The sequence below is a fragment of the Meriones unguiculatus genome, chromosome 8 (assembly GCF_030254825.1).
Source record: "Meriones unguiculatus strain TT.TT164.6M chromosome 8, Bangor_MerUng_6.1, whole genome shotgun sequence".
Taxonomy (NCBI): Eukaryota; Metazoa; Chordata; class Mammalia; order Rodentia; family Muridae; genus Meriones; species Meriones unguiculatus.
Window position 1 is genome coordinate 122,981,486 of NC_083356.1, and position 23,450 is coordinate 123,004,935.

The 23,450-nt window shown below is 43.0% G+C and overlaps 1 protein-coding gene across 1 annotated transcript in view; it reads right to left on the reverse strand.

Moving 5' to 3' along the window:
• Positions 1–405: 405 nt before the first annotated feature.
• Nostrin (nitric oxide synthase trafficking) overlaps positions 406–23,450 on the reverse strand; it is a 60,488-nt gene continuing 37,443 nt past the window's right edge. Inside the window, exons 9-16 of the mRNA XM_021635571.2 lie at positions 17,373–17,471; positions 17,166–17,291; positions 12,659–12,767; positions 11,283–11,371; positions 5,745–5,870; positions 4,680–4,794; positions 3,722–3,811; positions 406–616 (exon numbers count right to left, since the gene is read on the reverse strand). Of these exons, the coding sequence (XP_021491246.1) occupies positions 480–616; positions 3,722–3,811; positions 4,680–4,794; positions 5,745–5,870; positions 11,283–11,371; positions 12,659–12,767; positions 17,166–17,291; positions 17,373–17,471 (891 nt within the window). The 3' untranslated portion in view covers positions 406–479. The remainder of the gene's footprint in view (positions 617–3,721; positions 3,812–4,679; positions 4,795–5,744; positions 5,871–11,282; positions 11,372–12,658; positions 12,768–17,165; positions 17,292–17,372; positions 17,472–23,450) is intronic.

Here is a 23,450-nt window from a genome sequence, read left to right on the forward strand (position 1 = left end):
CCTTTATTCTGCTTCCCAGCCTGTGTCCCAGCCTGTGTCTCTCTTGTTTGCCTGTCCCTATTCTGGCTTTGATCTGTGTCTTTTCTTATTTCCCAGGCTTTGTTGACCCATCATAAGATGCCGCGTGTCTTGTTGCCACCCAAAGCTAGAGAAAAAAGGCTCCTACTACTTATTGTATGCTTACAGATGCTGATAATGACTTCGGGCACTCTGGAGAGCGATCTCAATTTTGTCAGGTGTAGAGCACCTTTTAGGTTTTAGAAATTCTAGGAACCCATACCCTTCTGTGCCTCCATCAATCCAGCTGTCTTTTATTTGACTCTGTTTGGAGCTAATAGTCCTGCGTACCACTGTGAAATGCAGCTAAGTCTCTACCACCCACTGTGTAAGAAAAACTTGCAAAGATGGTAACTGTGCCTCTTTATTTGCACCATATCATTTACAGGATGTGCGAGGGCACCTGTGGGTCCAGTCCTGTTTCATGCCTGCGTAGCTGTGTGTCCAGCCACTGAAGGCAGCTCCTCCACATAGGCAGCGGGAAAATGACCTTTCTTCCCATTTAAAGAGCCGAACCACCATCCTTCTTCTTTCTTCTCATGTAGGGTCACAATGTCTCCTGCGAGGATGCACACGGAGTTAGACAGATGGTTCTGTGCGCCTCGAGCACATATGCCAAGTAAGTGCTGGTACGAGTTTTTAAGAACATTCTGTATCCGAGGAACTACTCGGTAACCGCTTTCTGCTTTTGATTCAGATCAAGCAAAATTTATTGAGCACTTTGCAGGAAATGGCCACAATACAGAGAATGCTAAAATGAGTGAAATAATGAACTACTGAGCCAAGAGTGTGCATAAAAACAGAATCATGAGCGGCACGTGGAGGTGCAGACCTGTGATCCCAACACTCTGGGAGGCAGAAGCAGGTGGATCTCTGAGTTCGAGGGCAGCCTGGTCTACAAAGTGAGTCCAGGACAGCCAAGGACATGCAGAGAAACCCTGTCTTGAAAACAACAACAAAAAACAGAATTGTGGTAGAATTTCTGACTCCATTCTTTGCACAATGGATGAGTTGTCTGCAAACTCTTGCTGTCCATACCTTAAGGGTTACACATATTGCTGTCCTTGATAGTCTAGAATACTTCACTAGAAGTGGTCTGTACTAAGAGTTTTTTCTTAAAATTTTGATAACTATCTATGTCACATCTGGTTTCAGTCTGAACTTCTGGCAGTTTCACGTAGAAATCTAGCCTCCATTCATTAATTCAGGTAATTTTAATAAAACACCAATTTGAAGATAATGTTAAGGAAATGATTAAAGCCAAATTCCTAATACACTTCTTATCTAAGTTTCTGTTGCCTTTTAGAAAAGGTCACCATGATCTTAACAACTGTAAGCTTGATGGGAGGCTCAGCATACTTTGGTTAAGCCTCGGGCTTGAAAGAATTCTTTTTCTCTGGCCATGTTACTGTTTGTATATGAAGCATTTCCCTAAAGTCTTAGTCCCCAGAGGGTGGTGCTGTTGAGAGATGACTAGATAATGAGGGTACTACTTCATCAGTGCATCTATATTGAATGGCCTCTTCAAAGATCTGTTTGCAGGAAGGTCCCTGAAGGACCTTGCATTTGAAGGGGCTCTCTTGTCCCTGATACTTCCCTCCCACCTCCTGGCTAACAAGGATTGGGCAGCTTTTCTCCATTGTTACAACCTTCAGCTGTAAAATTTCTGCCTCTCCACGGACCTCAAAGATAGCCAAACAAAATGAAATCTTGGAAGCCGAGGGCCAAAATAACCATTTCTTTTCAGAATCTGTTTTTCTTGGGTGTTTTGTCACAGAACTGGAAAGCTGAGTAACAGGCTGCTTTCCATACATCAAAGTAGAAACACCCATTTCTGGGCCCAACATCTCCTTTTCATTAGCACTATTCTCCCATGTCTTTTGTTCACTCTTTTCTGCTCAGGCTTGTTCTGAAGGTTCAGGTGATGGGTACAGTCTTTCTAGCTTCTCAGTCACGGCATCCTCAATTATGGGAGCTCATTCTAATTAGGAATTCTCTGTCTCTTTAAGTAGTTCATTATTTCACTCTTTTTAGCATTCTCTGTGTTGTGGCTGTTTTATGCAAAGTGCTCAATAAATTTTGCTTCATCTGAATCAAATGCAGAAAGCAATGTTGCCAAGTAGTTCCTCGGATACAGAATGTTCTTAAAAACTCTTACCAACTCTTACTCGGGTCGGTAGGTTGTTTGGTAAAATTTAAACAGATTCAGACAAATGACTTGAAATTATACTGTCAGCCCCCCCCCCCCCCCCCAGCCTCTGGTGCTGTGTTTCATCGAAAAGAACTATAGAGAATAGAAAGCATAAGTGGGCTTTACAATCAAGAGACAGCTGATACAAACAAGATGATGGTTTAATGTAAACTTTGAAACCTAAGCTCAGGACACTTGAGATCATGAGGCTACTCATGTATCTTTCACTCACAGAAAAGGAAAAGTCATTGTGTAGAGAAATCAGACAAGCCTGCGGTAATTAGAAAGTTCCCTCTAAACAAGAGCAAGCACAGAAGATGCTTGGTGCTTCATCCTTCTCAGCTATAAAACAGGATTAAACAGTATCTGTCTCAGAAGGTTCTGTGAGTAATCACTGAATGATATGCTTGCCATGGTGTCCGGCACATAGACACATGGAATGTAGCCAGACATGGTGGCACATGCCTTTAATCCCAGCACTTGGGAGGCAGAGGCAGCTGGATCTCTGAGTTCAAAGCCAGCTTGGTCTACATAGAGAGTTCCAAGACAGCCAGGGCTGCACAGAGAAACTCTGTCTTTAAACAGAACACACACAAAGAAAGGAAGGAAGGAAGGAAGAATTGAAGGAAGGAAAAAGAGATGAAATAATTTGTTTCAAAACCTATTTTGATTTTCTATTGTTTTGGAAGCCATATCCTGGTTATCAATAATAAGCTTTCTCTTCTGGCACAATTCTTTTCATGGTCACATTTATCAGTCTGTGCCTTATCTTGGACATCCAAATATAGATAACACGAGGAAAGTGAAGGCCGAACACTTGTACTTCTTTAAAAAGATTGGTTTCTATAACCCACCAGGAAACATCTCCCTGAGAAATATTTCTGGCACAAACAGGGATCTAGTTATCTAAAGTGGCTCTAAGTTCTTTTCTGAGAAACAGGGAGACAAACATTAATCTGGGCATCAATGGACTCCAATTCTAGAACATTCTATCACACTAAGGAAGACATCACTTTTCTGCAACTCTACCATCTGAAAGACAAAATAGCCCTAAAGAACTCCCATTAGTGGCATTCTACCTCATTGGAGCAGTGTGAGTAAGGGCATGACTGAGTTCTGAGTTCATATCCTATACTGCCCCTGCTTGTGATTTTAGTCAAAGTACCTACCTTTTCTGTTTGTTGGTCTTCTCAGCTATAAAATGGGAATAAATAATGCCTGTCTCAGAGAGTTCTGTGAATAATAATTGAGCGATATGCTTGCAACAGTGCCTGACACATCAAAACATGAGATGACCATTAGCTGTCATTATGTGAGCCTCAGTTTCGTGCTTTTTATCTCTGTATTCTAAGAAGAATGACTGTAAACCGCAGCCAGCCATGACTTAATGCTGTCCCAATAAGGCAGGATTTTTATCCCCAGGAGGAATTTCAACATGAAAAAGCAACTAAAATATTTGAGAATGTGTCTTACCTTTTTCCAAATTCAACTCGTCATCTTGCCTGGCTTGAAAAGTATACAAAGCCTTGTAAAGATGGTTGCCGACTTGGGACACACCAGAGCCTAGAGTTTGGGATTAAATTGTAGTAACCATGATTACTTAGCAGGCAAAATTAAAACAGTCAGACTTTTCTTTGTTTACTAGTATGGTGCATAGTTTAAGTTTTCTCAAAAATTTTATAATTTTACCTAACATTTATTCCTTGGTTTGATAGCATCTGTAATACACCCAACACGTATATAAGCTATGTATGTTATATAACAACCCAGATCGTAACAGAGGAACTAATAATTCTGGAGGAAAGTTTATCTTTATTATACTAATAACATGATGGTAATTTAAAATTATTTGCTTTCTACTTAAACATAGGTAATGTGTGTGGTAGCTGCGTTTTTGTTTTTGTTTTTTTAACACACATGATCTGCCATTCAAATAGAGTATAGGGAATATTTGGAGTTTATATTTGTTGCTTAGAGAACTGTTTCTTAAAAAAAAAATCGCTGGTGACATTTGAATAGATCGATGGTCCTCAATGACTTTGGTTATATTGAAACTCTTTTTGGTCCAAATCTAATGAAAAAAAAAAAAAGACCCTAGAGATCTGAGATTATAGTATGCAATTGAGGGACAATGACCATGTGTGTATATATGTATATATGTGTGTATATATGTGTGTGCTCATGTGCATTCGTAACCTATCATGTTATAAAATGATTTTCCCAGCCTGCACTTTGTGATTCCTTCCTACCTTTTTTTTTTTTCTACATTTGAACACAAAACTGCAGATGCTATCAAATTCATTACTGTCAACCGAGAGGTAAATTTCTTTTTGGTAAATATAGGCAAATATAGCTTAAAACTCATATTCAAGTATAGCGCTGTGCTTTCCCCTTAGGACACGAACCACGGCTATTTTGGGCCTTGGGTTACCTGAAGGGGAAGAGCTTGGGTTGTTCTGCCCGCCCGCAGGTGCTCTGCTTGCAGTTTTCTCCAATCTGTTCGTCAAAAGAGGCCGGGATATTTTCACATACGTATGAGAGTGCTCCTGTTCAAATAGGTTTTTATGAAAAGAAAGTAATTTTAAACAACTGCGTTATAAATATTCATAAAACATTGTTCTCTGTATGTCATTTCCTTGGGATTTATGTGTGCATTTTTCTAATGGGGACAATGCATAAATAATCAAAACATTTCTAAGTCCTTCCGTGTTTAAGTTTTCTTGTTCCAAAAGCAAAATATTTTCAGAATGATATGAGTACTGTATTTCACAGCCCCCATTTCCATTTGGACCTATATGTCTGAGCCTGATAGAAACATTTGTAGCAATACTTCTGGAAGTCCAAGTTGAATGGGCCCCCAGCAAAATGATTGAGGCCATTTTAGAGCTGATGGCTCTCTTCAGAAAGAGTACTGTCCCTTCAGCACCAACTGTTCGGGTACAGTTCCCCCTTCTGAGCAGTAATGAAACTAGATACAAGCAATAGCTGTCTACATACGATTTCCAAAGAATACAGCACTGTGTATTCTTTGAACACAGACACCTGTGTGCGCCGTGGGGTTTGAAATTATATTCGCATTCTCCACATTACGTATTGTGCTAGACTGCACTGGGGTACATTCCCACCATGCCAAGAGGAACCTGCTGTCATAAGATCTTATAGTTTAGGTCTGTAGGAATACCCAAATTTCAAGTTAGTAGAAATTTCTACAACAACACATTGTAAAGCTAAAGTTAAGGTATGAAGAGAGAGAAAAGAAATCCTAAGTTTTCCCTCACTTGCGTGGTTTGGTCTCATTTCAGAGGATGAGTTCAGTTGTGTTTAATTTTCGGTGTGCTCAAAAGGAATGAAAGTAAGTTTCTCTCAATCACTGCAGTGAGAACCTGGGGCAAATGGCGCCTAAGTTATGGTGGGCTTTCTGCCTTGACATCCTTCTAAGCCCTCCCACTCTACCTGGCAAGCCCCGTAAAGACATTCCAACGGATCTCAGCGTTACCTTTTCTTTCCACTTGAAAATACAGGTACTACAGGGGTGGCAGGGCTTTGGCCTTTGCTCCAGGTCTGCTAACACCGACGACAGTTTGTAGGAGTTTGCTTGCAAAAGGTCTAGTTTCAAGCGGTTCTGTGGACACATCATATGGCCATGTGAGGAGATTTCAAGAGAACGAGGCACAGCTGGGTGAATAAAGGAATCTCGGGATACTGTTCAAAGCAGAAAGAGCTCTAGAAACATACACTCAGCTCACACACAGACACACACGAGATTTCACTGGAAGGATAAGACCCTCGACACAAATGTATAGGGAAAGCCTTGGTTTGTCCACTTGTAATTACAGCAAAGAAAAGCAGTTGGATAAGCTCCTAAGTGGTTTGCGATGATGAACAACCTTTTTTCCTGAGGAATGAGAAAGGAAATGTGTTGGCTGTGGAAGGTCCTCTCAGAGCCATGAGACAGTGTTTTACAATCAGTGTTTGTACAATCAGCAGTATCCACCAAAATGCATGGGAGATGCTTTTATTTAAAGAGGCACATCTTATCATCCAGAAAAAATTTTTAGTAACACTGCTCCTCAAAACTGGAAACAATATTCACGTAGGATTTCAGGATATTTCAGTATAACAAGGAGTGACGCTATGCTTCCTCATCTCATCCTGTCTGGCTTTGACCTTGAACTAAAACTTAATGATTATTTCTTCTTTGGCTGTGTTCAGTTAGGAGCAATCAAATTATAGAATAAACATTAGGAGGGTCTTCTGCAGCCCCACCCCTCCTTTTCTATCTCTCTTTTCTGTTTCTCCGGCATAGCACATGTAACCCTCCCGTCCCAACTAAAAAGTTAGATTCTGCAGCAAGAGCCCCCAGTCCTCAGCCCAGCTCACTACACCTGGGAACAGGCTCACCTAAAATGAAAGCCAAATGCCCCGTACCTCTGGTGTTAAGCCCCAGCTGTGGTGCATTTAAAAGCATCAGAGAATGTGCTCAGGGAGTTCCCTCAGGAGCAGTTCTTCTCAGAATCTGCAGCTATCATCTGCTCTGAATGCCTCTTTGCCAACATTCTTGAGTCAAATGTGGCACTTCAGCGTCCAGGAGACAACGCAACAGGAAAGAATTTAAATGATGTCAAGCTTCTCCTCCAAGAATTCTTTCCCTGGATACTACGAAATCCGTCAGTACCACCGGTGTCCCTCTTCCCAGAGGTGAATGAAGCTTGTCTAAGGGAATTCATGGCATTTGGTATCCACTGAATGAAAGTGTTGTTCCTGTTCATGGACATCATGAGTTCAGGGACTAACTCTTCCCTTTTCTTCTATGTAAGTCAGCTTAGTTTTTGAGCAAATGATGCTAATATGTGTTTGCTGCTGACAGTGACAACAAAACCCCATGCAAAGAAAACCAAAGAAACTGCTGCCATGTTTTTTATGGCTTTTTTTTGGGTAAATATCATTTGCATTGAATTAATTCATTGAGCATTTTGTGCCATCACAGAAAATATTTCACAGTGTATTTTATGTTTTCCTGTAAATGAAGACATGTCATTGCAGTAGGATTTCAGATCTCTGTTCCCAAGTAAACACATTTAGACCTTTCTTTTCAGAGAAAGTATTAGGTTCATTTCTGCAACAGCCTTCCCAAAAAAGGAAATCTATACTAAAAATATAGAATAAATTATAGCCAGCTGCATTTGCTGGCTTTCACCGAGCCACTATTGAACTCCCAAGTTGGGCTGGATTACGAGATACCTACTTCCTCAGAAGAATTAGGTTACATAAGGAAAGTTCCTGACTCCTCCAAAATATTACTAAAAATGTCTGCTCTTCCTGGATTCTTCTTGTATTGACTGACATGAACCCATTTCTCACCATTCAAACCACAGCAAAATCCCTCTTCCAGCACCTTTTCACTCCCACCTAAATTCCTCCAAAATTTTGCCTCTAAGATAGCTCCCTAAATAACCTTCTGAACATCCCCACTTAGCCCGGCAGACCTAAGACATGCATGTTCAGAATCTTACACTAGCTTATACGGGGCAAAATGTTTCTGTGCAAAGAATGTTTCAAAACACAGTGAAGGTGTTCCCTTAAATTTTTTCTGGACATCATACTGAAAATGAAAAACAAAACGGCTTTGTGGGTATACTTGCCATCATCATTAAAGGCAGATAATCAAGTTGAACAGGATGTCCATCAGTTTTTGACTCCTTCTCTGAGCACTGTGGTGGCGTTTTCTGGACAGTGAGGACAGCGATGCATCCTCAGAAAGCTCTATAGTTAAGTATCAATATTCCAGTTTTGCACATGAGAACACTAACATCCCAGGTTTCTGTGACCAGCAAAGCTAAAGCATAAGATCAGCTTCTTTGAATGGCAACCCGGTGATTTTGGTCACTTGGCAGGGTTAAAGTGCCTGTGATTTCACTAAAGAATGCATCTATTTCAAGATATTAACCAACTAAAAAAAAACAAAACACATCTCCTTAGAAGCTGAAAAAGCGTTTTATAAAATCCAACACCCATTCATGTTTAAAGTCTTGGAGAAATTAGGGGCACAAGGCACATACCTAAATGTAGTAAAGACAATATACAGCAAGCCTATAGCCAAAATAAATGGAGAGAAACCTGAATCAATTCCACTGAAATCAGGGACAAGACAAGGCTACTCACTCTCTTCATATCTCTTCAATATAGTACTTGAAGTCCTAGCTAGAGCAATAAGACATCTAAAGGAGATCAAGGGCATTCAAATCAGAAAAGAAGAAGTCCAAATATTACTATTTGCAGATGATATGATAGTATACATGAGTGACCTCAAAAATTCTACCAGGGAACTCCTACAGCTGATAAACAACTTCAGCAAAGTGGCTGGATATAATATTAACTAAAAAAAAAAAAACAAAAAAAAAAAACAACCAGTAGTCCTCCTGTATACAAAAAACAAATGGGCTGAGAAAGAAAGTAGGGAAACAGTACCCTTTACAATGGCAAAAAACAAAAAACAAAACAAAACACCAAAACAAAACCATAAAGTATCTTGGTGTAACTCTAACCAAGCAAGTCAAAGACTTGTATGAAAAAGCTTCAAGTCTCTGAAGAAAGAAATTGAAGAAGATATCAGAAGATGGAAAACTCTCCCATGCTCATGACTCAGTAAGATTAACATAGTAAAAATGGTCATCTTAACAAAAGCAATCTACAGATTCAATACAATTCCCATCAAATTACCAACACAATTCTTTATAGACCTTGGAAGAAAAATTCTCAATTTCATATGGAAAAAAAAAAAAACCCAGAATAGCTAAAACAATCCTCTACAAAAGAACTTCTGGAGGTATCTGCATCCCTGATCTCAAGCTGTAATATAGAGCAACAGTAGTAAAAACGACATGGTACTAGCATAGAAACAGACTGGGAATTAATGGAATCAAATCAAAGATCCAGAAACAAACCCACACACCTACAGTCACCTGATTTTTGACAAAGATGCCAAAACCATACAATGGAAAAAAGATAGCATCTTCAACAAATTGTGCGGGTCTAAATGGATATCTACATGTAGAAAAATGCAAATAGATCAAATTTTTTCACCCTGCACAAAACTAAAGTCCAAGTGGTTCAAAGACCTCAACTTAAAACCAGACACACTAAACCTGTTAGAAGAAAAAGTAGGGACGAGCCTCAAACTCATTGGCACAGGAGATAACTTCCTGAACAGAACACTAACAGCACAGGCTCTAAGAGCAACAATTAATAAATGGGACCTCATGAAACTGAAAAGCTTCTGTAAAGCAAAGGACACTGTCAACAGAACCCAATGATAGCCTATAGACTGGGAAAAGTTATTCACCAACCCTGTATCTGACAGAGGGCTAATATCCAGAATATATAAAGAACTCAAGAAATTAGACACCAACAAACCAAATAATCCAATTTACAAATGGAGTACAGAGCTAACCAGAGAATTTTCAACAGAGGAATATCGAATGGTGGAGAAACACCCAAAGAAATGTTCAACATCCTTAGTCATCAGGGAAATACAAATCAAAACAACTCTGAGATTCCATCTTACACCTATCAGAATAGCTATGATTAAAAACTTAAGTGACAAAACATGCTGGAGAGGATGTGGAGAAAGGGGAACCCTCCTCCATTGTTGGTGGGAGCGCAAACTTGTACAACCACTTTGGAAATCAATCTGCTGCTTTCTCAGAAAATTGGGAATAGCACTACCTCAAGATCCAGCTATACCACTCCTAGGCATACACCCAAAAGATGCTCCACCATTAAATAAAGACATTTGCTCAACTATGTTCATTGCAGCTTTATTTGTATTAGTCAGAACCTGGAAACAACCTACATGTCCCTCAACAGAGGAATAAATACAGAAATTGTGGCACATTTACACAATGGAATACTACTCAGCTATTAAAAACAAGGAAATCATGACATTTGCAAGCAAATGGTGGGATCTAGAAAAGATTATCCTGAGTGAGGTAACCCAGAAACAGAAATATAAGCATGGTATACATTCACTGATAAGCAGATATTAGCTGTAGAATATAAGATAGCCATATTAAAATCTACAGACCTAAAGAAGCTAAACACCAAGGTGGACCCTAGCAAGGATGCTTAAGTCTCATTCAGAACTGCAAACAGGATAGACACCAGAAGAAGTGGAATAGAGGGAACAGAAAGGGAGCCTACTGTAGAGGGTCCTCTGAATGGTTCCACCCAACAGGGGATGGAAGCAGATGCTGAGACTCACAGGCAAACTCTGGCTGGGCAGAGCACAGGGAGTCCTATGGGATAAAGGGAGGAGGGGATAGAAGGACACAGAGGGGACAGGAGCCCCACAAGGATACCAACAAAGCTAAAAAATCTGAGCCCAGGGGGTCCTGCAAAGACTGATGCACCAACCAAGGGCCATGCATGGAGAGGACCTAGACCCCCTGCTCAGATGTAGCCGATTGGCAACTCAGTCTTCATGTGGGTGCCTGAGTAAGGGGAGCAGGGTCTGTCTCTGCCATGAACTTGGTTGCCTGATCTTTGATCACTTGCCCCTGGCGATGTGGCCTTGCCAGGCCACCTAGGAAGAGGATTCAGGCAGTCCTGATGAGACTTGATAAGCTATGGGTAGATGGCAGAGGAGGAGAACTACCCCTTTCAGTGGACTAGGGGAAGGGGACTTCAGTGGGAGGGAAGAGGGCAGGAGGGTGAGACTGGGAGGAGGCTTCAATCGGAATATATAATGAATAAATTGTAAAACAAACAAACAAACAAACAAACATGTATATATATTGTTGGATTCTATTCAGAACACAATTGTGTCTCTCTTTTCGAGAAAGTAAGCATTTCTAGGTGGCAGGAGTTTTCCACATCCCTCAAACTGCCCAGGCCCATGGAGGCGCTGGCAGTTTCAGTTTGCCCACTCGGTTGTTCTGAATCAGAAGGAAGGAGCAGCAAACAGGGTAAGTGGGCTGAAAAGTAAGCATGCTAAAAATAACCATGTCATCATGAAATGCACTCTGCAAATATTTACCTCGTCCATTAAGGCCTCCACATCTTTTTGGCTCTTGGCATCAGAGAAAGAGGAGGTGCTGGAGAGGGTATGAAGCTTTTGTTCCAGGCCTGAAAATAAAAACGTATTCTAGTCACCTTTCACCCAGTTCTAAAGGGTCAGAGCAGCGGTCAGTTATCTTCAAAGAGATCCTGAAGGCGAGAAGTGATACCGGAGGGACTTCTGAATTGCCAGGGGAGCTTCTCTATGTAGCTCTACCCAGTGGCTATGGTAAGAGAACATAGAGTTCATTTACTGCTACCTTCATCTGAGGAAATTTGAGAAATGCTGGTGTCTAAAGGGTCTGACTTAATTTTCTCAAGCTGAGAGTTTGTGCTTCCTTCAGCCCATCCCAATATTCCCCACCTTTACGCAGCTGTGCTAGGCTCTTCCTCCTTGTTCTTTCTACCTCTCTAGGGTCCTAGTTCCGTCCGAATGAAATCCTGTGGTCCATGCTAAGAGGCTGGGCACGGGCTCACAAATGTGCGGCGTTTCGTTGTCTGTCCTGCTCTGGAATCATTTCACGTGCTAACTGATCTCACCCCTCAGTACGGGAGTTAACGTGAGTAAGGCTCATGTCTTTTCAAAAATTAGCAAACAGAAACGAAAGCCCCAAATCACGTGTAAATCACACATTGTCTCATCCGGGCCAAACAATAAAACGGAACGTCTGAAGCCCAGCAGCGAGCTACTGACACAGTTCCCGTAAGTGGATGAAAGTGTCCTTCTACATGGTTTCCTTTCGTTTATTTATTCTTTTTTTTTTTTTTTTTTGAGATGGCGTCTCACTCTATCCCAGGCCGGCCTCCAAGTCACCATGTAGCCCAGCTTGGGTTTCAGCTCACAGCAGTCCTTCCTGTCTCAGCTTCCCGAGTGCAGGGATTTCGTGTGTGTGTGTGTGTGTGTGTGTGTGTGTGTGTGTGTGCACATGTGTGTAAGATATGTTGACATATGGGCCACGGAGCACTCGTGGAGGTCAGAGGACACTTTGGTGGAGCTCTCCCATTTCCCTCCACATGGGTTCCAGGGACCCACCTCACATTATCAGGTTTCCAAGGCAAGCGCCCTTACCACTGAGCCAGCCCACCAGCCACACATCTGACTTAATTTCTTTTTCCTTTTATTCAGCACAACTTAGATTTAAGGTGTGGTTCTTTGGAGGATCCCTGCCCTGCTCCACAAAGGCAGATGAACCCTCACTCCCAGCAAAGCTTCCAAGAGTGAAGCATCTAAGGGCTTTATCAGGAGCAGGCGTGGCTCAGATGGGACTGGAGAATGGTTACGTGTGAGGCCACCTGAACTGCTCTGTGTAGCGAGACCCAGGCCAGCCACGCTTCTGTGAAGTGAGAATCACGCACCTTCTTTGTCTTTTGAGGCCTTTTCAATGTCTCTCTGCAGCCTCAACAGTTTGGGTTTTATTAAAGACTTCCGTCTCTCTTTATCCATTGTATTCCTTGGATCTTCTTCCTTTTAGAAGGGGGGGGGGGGAAAAGGACATTTAATAACAAGAAAAAAAGGAGAGTTTTTACTCCTAGGTTTTCTGAGACTCTCTCATTATATCTGGCGGTTTTAGTGTTACCAGAGGGGGCGAGATTGAAAGATGAAGATAATCCTCGGTTCACACACATTGTTCCACCTGCATTGAGCCTGATTAATAAGGAGGCATCTCATTTGCAATTCATCAATGCACAGCTGAGCGTTTTATTTCATAAAACAAATTCTTCTTGGAGGAAAAGATTTTCTATAGTGACTTCAGTTTTCTTGATAAATAGAGTATTTATAGGATCCTTCATGTTTCATGACATAATTGATATTGATTCGAGCTCAAGTCTTTTAATCATCCAGTCTAGGACCCTGTGTGCACCTTGGGTTAGGACTGCCCTGGGAGTGGAACAAATGTTTATTGAATGCCACGTTGGCCTGGTATCGGGACTAGTAGAGCTAGGACGCATGCTCAGCCCCAGAGGGCGCTCTCCCTGGTTAGTTCCCGAAGCACGGCATTAAGAGAACCAGCTGCATGTGGGCAGCAATAGCAAGGCACCAAGGCTGTAGACTGGACCCGGACTTCTCGGTGCTGGTACTGTGGGATGAGCCGCAGTACCTGGAGGTATGTGAGTTCTCACATGGATTTCTTCAGGGTGAAGAAATGGTGCAAAGGAAGAAGAGGGAGACACTGTGCAGAGTCTATAGGAGCAATAAGTAGACTTTGATTGAACAAAACTGGTGGAGGAAAACGTAGGCCGTGTTAGGCTAGAGGTTAGGACTAAAGCTGCCATGTTTGCGTGGTTTCCTTTTGCTCGGTTTCATTTTGAGACAGGATATCACTATTTAGTTCAGTCTGCTGGGTTTGAATTTACAGCAGTCCCCCTGCCTCAGCTTGTCAAGTGCTGGCATTATAGGTTGAGCCACAATACCTGGAAGAATGTGAGTTCTTCAGGGATGGATGAAAAGAAAAAAAAAATAGCTATGGTCAGGGGTGGGGTGGGGTGGGGTGGCTGAACAGCCCCGCCTTGGGTCTGTTGGGGACATCTAGTATTTAAACATGCATTGCCGGCAGCACCACCTCCTAACATTTCAACAGAACCCTGGTCGGATGTCTCAGAACAGCCTTATTCTATTGACAAACGTTAGGCGACAATGCTGTTCTAAAACTTCACTGCGTTTGTTTATCTATTTGCACGTGTTTGTGGCGCGATAGGATAACTTGTGGGAGTGGGTCCTTTCCTTCCACCGTGTGGCTCTTTGGAGTGAAACTTATGGACCTGGCAGCAAGTGCCGCTGCCCACTGAGCTGTCCCGCCAGCCCGACAGGAACGTGTTAGTCACGGTTGGTAAGAGAACAGCATGTCGCTGGACACCTGTGGGCTCACCCAAAGGGTAGGAAGAAGGAAAAGGTGTCATTCTTTTTCATTCCCATCTTCCCCTTCCTTTTTGCTTAAGGATACGGTACATTTCTTGTTTCATCCTTTTCCAAAGACTGACTAGGAAACGGTTGGTACAGGGAGAGGCATATAAAACCACAATCCTTTAAATATGGAATTTACAGAGTTTACGAATAGCTCTGCACTGGTCCTCCCAGTGAGGAGCCCAGATTACTCTCCTGCCCGAGTAAACATCACGGCCCTGGATAAAAGCCGTCCTTACTGCCAATGGCTGTGAAGTGAGACGCTGGAATGCTTAGCTTCAAAGCTGTCGGAGGCAAATCCCAGCCAGTCACTGAGACAGATTTAGCTAGCCAGTTGAACTCTAGTGTACTGAAGTCTCTTCAAAGTCTTAAACCCCATGAGGATGTCAACTGAAGATGAACCATCCTAGCCCCTATACTGGTTAAATTTCCCTAAATACCCTTATTTTGTTGACCAGTTAGGTGGTGGAGGCATTTTCATTTCTTGAAAGAAAACAGCAGATGCCATCCTTATACTCCTGCCCATCTGAGGCTAGAGGCTGAAAAGAGCGCTCTCCCTTTGCATTCCTGTTACTTCCCTTTCTGCTTTGAGCAGACATTGTTGCTAGCACCTTTCACCTTTGCCAAGGTAGAAAAAGAAAAAAAAAGACTAAAGAAAACAACTGTCTGCTTCTGTGGCTTTTGGAAGCGGGGAAAGGTTAATCCTGTGGGAATTCAGACCTCTTCCCCGTCTCCTCCCTTCCCCCCTCCATCCCCTGAACTCTGAGAAGGAGTACTGGTTCTTGGCTCCAGGTCCCTTGTATGTTTAATGCATGAATAGACTAGCACTACAGACCAGAGAGGGGCGAGAGCTGGGAGAGAGCTTGGAAGACAGTAAGTTCCAGCAGACTGCACAGGAAAGAGTTTCCGGAAGCCAATTTTACTGGTTATCAATCATCAGCTCCTAGGTGCGAGCTGTGTAGCTCAGTGTGCTGTGCTTGATTACCATGTACAGGGCCCTAGGCTCATTCATTCCTTTAACCTCTAAAACAGAAAAGAAAAATCCAAGGCTTCTGAGTGCTGGAGTGCCAAGCCACTTGTGAAGCCGAGACATGAAGGCCACTTGAGTCCAGTAGCTTGGAGGGTTAGGGAGGTTTGGTCTGGTTTTTCAGGTGTGTGTGTGTGTGTGTGTGTGTGTGTTAGAATCAGCTAAAACGGCAAGCTCCTAGAGGACAAAGAATTTACTCTAAGAAGCTGAGTGTGTAGCTTACATCTGTAATACAAACACCCAGGAGGTCAAGTACCAGTCGCAAGATGACTGGGCTCTCAGAGAAAAACGAACAGTTTTCAGCAATGAAGGTTCCTATAGCAGGTTACTATAGGTCTCAGGCTGTTTGGTCCTAGTTTTTCAAGGGTAGGACTCTTTTATTTAAAAAATGCTCACGTTTTTTCACATCCGGGACTTAGATCTCTGTTCACCTCGTCCTTTGAGTAAGGGTTGTACTTACTAACACAGAGACAGTGACAAGCAGCCACTTCTGAGACAGAGCACTGTTCTTCCTTGCGAGTGCTCTAGCTTTGGGTCTTTTGGGCCACTCATCCAGAGGGAAGCAGGCTGCCATGCGTTGCAAGGCAAGAGACGGAGAAATTCACATTGCAGACATGAAATGTGTGTATGTGCTTGTGTGTGCACGCACACACAAGTGGAGGTAGGAGGGGAACCTATGGGAGGAGAGAGGGGGTGAAGGAATCCGAGAGTAAAGGAGTACATGTGACATGAAAGCAGAAGGGAAGACAATTTTGGAGAAGGTAGAAGCATAGCAAGCAAGGGGAGAGGAAAAATAAGAGTAAAAGATAATGGTGTCTGTGTATGATGAAGCTATAATGAAATCACTTTCTATGAAAAGACATGACATTTTGAATTTTCGGCCCCCGAGGATTACCAGAGCCCTGCCAAGCCACCCGAGTGAACTTGGAAATTAAGCTTTTCCTTGTAGAGCTTTGAGATATCGGAAGTCCTTCACCCTTGCCGCGTGAGGGATTCAGAGGCCCTGACCCCTGTAAATTGTGTGACATCAGATGTTAAGCCAGTAAATTTGGAGTCAATTTACCATTTGTGTAGAAAACCAATTCAACAGTCACTGATAGATCACTGACCACGTCTGCCTGGGATCACGCTCAGAAAAGACTGTGGTGATTTAAATGTCCCTCCAAGTTTACGAGATAGAAATCAGCCCTGCCTTCCCAGCACTTCAGAGGCAGGGGCAGGTGGAGCTCTACGTTTAAGGCCAGCTTGGTCTGCAGAGTGAGTTCCAGGACAGCCAGGGCTACACAGGGAAACCTTGTCTCAGAAAAGCACAAGTACTAAGAAGATGGCCTTTTAGAGGAGATCAGACAGCGGTGTTTCCCCTTGCGAATGGACTAATATCATTGTTCTTTGGAAGAGTTTGTCATAAAAGCAAGTTCAGCCTTTGGTCTCTAACCTATGTACTGCCATCTTCCTGTCCTATTACGATGCTTCAAGGAAGACCCTGGATGGACTCACTCATCCAAGATCTCCTAGCCTACAGAACTGTACTCCAACTAAGCTTGTAATCTGTCAGTTACCAAATCTGCTGTATTCTGTCCTGGCAGCACGTGAGACTGACGAAGCCAAAGACCCAGCAAGATTCTAAAACTTGGCCGGCCTTTCTTCACCTCACAGGGAGTATCACTGCAGTGGTAACCCACAGAGTATTTTTATGACTATTTATGCCACTATGGACAAAAATAACCTTTTTATTTACAAAGGAAGAGAGTCCCGCCCATGCCTGTAATCCCAGCCCTTCGAGAGGTGGAAGCAGGAAGATCAAGAGTTCAAAGGTCAGCTTTGGGCTAAGGGAGACTGGTGGGAGGAGACACCATTTCCTTTAGCATTGTTCTCCAGACTCAGTCAGGGCCAAGCTGCCCTGTTAAGGGCACTTCCTGCCACTCCACACTTACAAAGTAGTCAGTCAGCAGGAACTCGGATTTGTTTTCTGTAGACAGAATTGCAGCCTCTTCCACTAGAGCCTGGATGTCTTCTTCAACGTCCACCTTGCTGATGGCACAGTGGATCTGTGTGTGGCACTGCAACACCGAGAAAAGCAGAGTGGGTTTCCTGTCAGCCTCACCACGCACACCAGAAATGGAGCACACTCTGCTACTCACTGTGGTCAGCGTTTGTCCAAAGAGAGAAATATGCTGGCTGTACTGGTTTAAGTTATTGCATAAAAGCTGAATTCTCTCCTTCTCCAGCTCCAGCATGCTCTGAAGAGAATGAGAAAGGAGGGAAGATCTAGCATTGGTTATGAAAAGCTGGTCACCCCTCCCACACAGTCACCCACCGCACTGTGAGACAGCCTGAGCAAACTGTCCTGATTTGCCTTTCGCTCTGGTACATCCACACTGCAGTGCAGGGAGATTCCCAGGGTAGGGAATCAATCTGTCCTAACACCCCTATTTAAGACGGATTTAACTCATAAGCTTCCCTGTGATCCTTCGCCCTCACACAGCACGTCGGCAGATGCTACAAGTTACCTGCTGTTTATAAAAAAAGGAGACAAAGAGAAAAGAAGACAGAAGATGCAGCTTTGATGTTTTAGAGGAGACTAAAGCCCAGGAAAATGAGTCTGCGTGCCTTTGAAATGCCTCTAGATACCGAATACTTCCAAAATTGTTGCCAATACAAGCAAGGCACATCCTCTTGCCTGTCTCTGTAGGAGTGAAGATGACGTGATGGTCCATGGTTTCATCAAAAGAAGAACTGGAGACAAGAGCTGATTAAAAAGAGGGTTGGTGAGCTGACCTGACAACCTCTGTTACATCGAAGAAGAAGAACAAGTCCCAGAAATGTCCTGCGGCCTCTACGTGTTCTTGGTGGCATGAAGGCATGGGTGTCCTCTGTGTGTGCGTGTACACACACACACACACACACACAAACACACACACCATTTTTAAAAACTGGTAATAAGAAACAGACTTATTTATAGTTTTGTCCAGAACTAGGGAAGGAAAAATTCTCAGCTTCTTCTGGGCCTTGTTTGCAGTAGTGTTGCAACTCAGAAGAGCAAAAACAAGGGGTTGGGGACACGGGTCAGCACTTACGAGTGCTTGTACTTCCAAAGGTCCTGAGTTCAGTTTCCAGTACCCATGTCTGGCAGACCAGACATAGACACATAGCGTAAATAGAAATAAAATAAATCTTTTCTTTCCAAGAAGAAAGAAAAGCTAAAAGCCAGGCAATACGCATCTATAAACCAATTGTCAGAGAAGCTACTGGAACAGAGGTAGCAGGTCTTCTTGGGTAGAATTCTTCTACTGGCAAGTTCCCCAGCTAGTGTCAGGGGCTCAACCCGTTTTTGTTCCTAGCATGGAATTTCTTGCAGAAATTTTAATTGTCTGTGACTCCTATTACATGTTAGAATAAGCTATAACAACAATAGTTAAAGAAAAAGAGGCCATGGATTTGAGGTGAAGTGAGGGAGGAGTAACAGGAGGGATGGAGGGAGAAAAGCTTATTGTTTTTTACATTTTTTAATTGCAAAATTTTGTAATTAGTATATATAAACAGATGAACAAGCAACGGAAAGGATACCACGTTCTCTTGTCATTTTTTCCCCCATTTTTGAGACAAGGCTGGCCTCAAACTTGCTATGAGTGACACCTGTAGGATGACCATCAGCTTCTGATTCTGTCGCCTCAGTGCACTGCAGGCAAGAATCACAGGTGGGATTATAGACGCGAACCACCACCTCCTCGTGTGTGTGTGTGTGTGTGTGTGTGTGTGTGTGTGTGTGTGTGTGTCAGAGTGAGAGTGAGAGAGAGAGAGAGAGAAAGAGAGAGAGGGATCAAACCTATAGCCTGTGTTTCCTGGGCAAGTCTACTGAGTAAGCCCCAGTATTCTCTACTCTTTTTTAAATTAAAGATTTATTTATTATTTTATTTGTGTATAGATGTGTGTACTCGCATGAGTCTATTGCGCCACATATCTGCAGGTGCCCATAGAGACCAGGAGGAAATGGAGCCCCTGGAACTGGAGTTACAGGAGGTTGTAAGCCACCTCTGTGGGTACTGGGAACTGGACTCAGGTCCTCTGCAAGAGCAGCAAGCGCTCTTAACCACTCAGCCATCTCTCCAGCTTCTACAGTCTTTTATTTTATATAAGTTTTTAATACAATGTTTGAAAATTTCATACATTCATGCAATGTGTTTTGATCAAATCCCCCTTTCTCTCTCCTCCAATCCCTTCCCTATTCCCTGCACCACTTTCTCCTCCCAACTTCATGTGCTCTGTTTTTAAATTCACTGCATCAGCTCAGTGTTCTCTGGAAGTGTAGGACAATCTACTGGAGCATGAGTAGTCTCTCAGGAACCGCATCCCTGCAGAAAACAGACTCTCCCTCAACCAGAAGACATCAGTTGTCAATAGCTCTTTAGCTGGGCTGGGACTTCATGAGCCCCCGCCCTATCCGTGCTAGAAGTTTGGCTGGCCTGATCTTGTGTAGGTCTTACATACACAGCCATAGCTGTTGGGAGTTCACGTGTGCAACATTGCAGATATGTTTGAATGCACATGCCCGTTCCCTCTGGCACTTACAGTCATTCTGTTCGCTCTTCCACAATGATCCCTGAGCCTTTGGGGCAAGGAGTGTGCCACCGATGTCCCATTTAGGCCTGAACACTCTGCAGTCTTATTCTCTGCCCTTTGATCAGTTTCGAGTTTCGGTTATAGGCATCTAACTGCAAAAACAGGCTTCTCTGATGAGTGGCCAGAGATGAGCTAATCTACTGGGCATAAAGATAAAAACTTCAGGGTCAGTTTATGGCTATGCTTATTTAACAGGATATTAGGGTTGTCCTGAGCCAGCTGTGGACTTTTGGCCTTATTAACACTACCAGGCTTTAAATTCAGTTAGAAAGGAGCATTTGTTTACTCCCATAACATTTCTGCCACTACTACACCAGTGGTCCTATCAATTGCCAGGCTAATCTTTACTGTAACTTACAGCGCTCCTCACTGGGTAGGATTATTGACTACTTTCTTCCTTAGTACCTCTATGTAGAACATTACAGCACTATGAAAGATAGCTAGTAGAGGATGTTCTCTGACGTTTTTTAAAAAAAGAGAGTTTTATCTTATTTTACGTGTTTGAGTGTTTGGCCCGTACACATTGTGTTTGTGCCACAAGCGTGCCTGGTACGTAAGGAGCTCTTTAACTACCGAGTCACCTCTGCAGCCCCCATTCAAGGGACTATTTGATATGAGTAAAATCTCTAATTCTAGTGAGTTCTTAATGCTACCCTATATTAGACCTGGGGCATTGGAGTCTATTGCTTCAAGGGAAGAGCATGGAATCTACATTTTACGTGGGACAACAAAAAATTCCACACGTGGATGATTGATGACTTTTAGCTAGCAAGGGTGAATGAGGAGGTGACGAGCACACACTTGTTAGCCTTGCTAAGGTTATACTGATAGCTTTGCTGCCTCACTAACATCCTAACAGGTAAGTTACTGGGCTCTCGCTACTCACTTGCTTTTAGAAGGGGTGGAGAAGTTCAACACCTGAGGCCAGGTGAAGCTTGCAGGGAGATTTCTAATCCTTGTTGGGACAGTGCAGGCAGCAGTACAGGCGCCCAAAGGGCTTTGGGCTTTGATAGAGGTGGCATGTGCTTAAGACAACACTCGCCACTGGTTGTTTTGGTAAGGTCAAGGTCCTGGGAAAGTTGATGGGTACCATTACCACAAGGAAGAAGGATGGCTGCTTTAGGCAAGCAGGTGGGGCAGCAGGAAGTCACAGAATCACTGCCAGCCTGATCCACTATGGTGTCCTCCTACATCCTTGTGCTAGTATTTAATCTGTCCTCCACAGCTATCAGCATTTGCAATCAGAATTTACATTCTTAAGTATGGTCAGATTTACATAATGTAAACAGTATCATTTTAAGGACCCAGTTGACTGGTCTGAAGAACATCCACTTTGCTGTGCAACCCTCACCAGCACAACCTCCACGGCACTTTTCATCTTCTAAAATGGAAACCCTATACCCACCAAGTAATAACTGCCTATACCTCTTCCTCTCCCTCCTAGCCCTAACCGGTACCAGTCTGCTTTCTCACTCTGAACTTGACTAACGTAGGAAGATTCACTATACGTATGTATAAAGCACAACCATGTTGTAGACCTGCCTTTAAGGCTGAATGTATCATTTGCTATAATTTGTTTATTGATATAAGATCATTTTAACGTTTCTTGAAATAGAAACAACCGAGGAATCAACAATAGCAACAAACATCTGTTGCCAACACAAAGAAATTTAGACTTTATTTTTTATTTTTTGCCGCATACCCTGACATTTTGATGGGAAGCCCCTAATTATGCTCTCACAGCCCCCTGATTAGACGGCTACACCATTTTTGTAGGTCAGGGGAACCAAGTGCCTGTGCAACTGCCAGCATCTCCTGAGACTCTCTCCAAAATCACAGGCATCAGCCAACTGAATGGCACCAACTGTCCTTTTCTCTTCCAGAGAGAGAGCTAGAGAGACAGAAGAATAGCTTATTGAATGCATTGGTCCCTCTAAAGCAGAATTAAGATGTCTCCTAACAAACATATAAAACAAATGCAGGTCACCAGTTTGGATCACCTCAAATAAGAAAGGAGTCCTTACCCTATTTTTAAAACTCTACAAATCAGCTATTCCAGCTCAGCGTTGCAAGCAAGGTATGGGGGTTGGGAGGGGCATAAAAGTCAGACTCAGAACCCATTGCACTCTGGGTAGCAGCTGTTTCTTTAGGCACAGAACCACAAACATCAATTTGAGATTGAAATAACCGGTGTCCTTTCATAGAGATGGGAATGTTTAACAGCTTTAATTACATTTCAGGAAAATCATTAAAATGATTTGTGTTTGCTCATGAAAAGAGGCAGAAATAAATTCCACTGTGCAAAGGGGAAAAATCCATATCTCATTTAATGAGTTATTGCTTTCTAGTGTCTTGTTCTTTCTGTATAAAAAGACTTGATAGAGAAACAAGACATTCTGGAGGGCCTCCAGCTGTTTGACAGCACGGGCGAAAGGAAATGTGGTCTGAGAGTTACCATGGAATGGTGGATTTAGAGCCTGTCTGGGCTCAGATAATTCATGTTTTTCATTCATTCTCTTCCGTTTCTGCTCCTCTGGCCTCAGGGTACTAAGCGAGGATCTTGGAGGGATTGCATGTTCATTCGAATTGCTTTCGAACAGAAGATGTATTATACTGTTTTCATAGCAGGGATTTCAAACTGTAGTATGCCTGGAAGCTACCCAGCTCCTTCCTAAAATCATGCAGGAGTTCTGAGTCACTGTGTCCGGGGTGAATGTTAACAGGCACCCTGGTGCTTCAAGACACTGTCTTAGAGCCACGAAGAAATACATTCCGGAAATCATTCCTAGTTCTTCCCCTTAGAGATAATCAGCCTTGACCTCGCATATTTCAGTACAGCATTGCATGTCTTCATGAATTTAACATTTCATGTTTGGATTTATAACTATACAGAAGACATAGAATATACAGAAACATGTGAGTCAGTGACTTGTGTGTGTAGACCAAGCACACAGAAGCCAAGTAATTGCAAAGTGAGAACATTATTATTGAGGGCCCGTGTAGAGCAAGGAAGACACTGTGGGTGTTGCCATTCAGGTTCAGTGAGTAGAGGCTGGTGCTCAGGAGATGGAAGACTCCTCAGAGGAAGTTAGAATGACAGAAGCTATGACAACTACATTCAGGGAGAGCAGACCCCAGTGGTCAACAGTACAGTGGGGGTTGGGACACAGAGGGGAAAAAGAGAATCCTACCCTTCCAGTTATGCCCTTGAGTTGATTCTGCACACAACCTCAATTGTAATAAAACAACAAAAATGCTGGAGTTGAAAGGAACTCTTTTGGAATGTATATGAATGTGTGCCTTGTTACCATAACATGACTTTGCAAGGAAAGAAGATAGCTTCCACAATATTGCAATTAAAATACAACAAAGAATTCCTGAAAGGGAGAGTGGAGAGAGAGGGAGGGGGATTCCTTTCTTTTTCTGAGACAGGGTCTTGCTAAGTGATACCAGCTGGCCTGGAACTTGCAGTCTAAACCAAACTAGCCTCAAACGTGAGGAAATCATCCTGCTTCTGCCTCCCGAGTGCTAGGATTATGGGAATGGGAGAGAGGTATTCTCTCTGAACGGGAGAAAAGGAAACAGATAAAAGCTAGTAA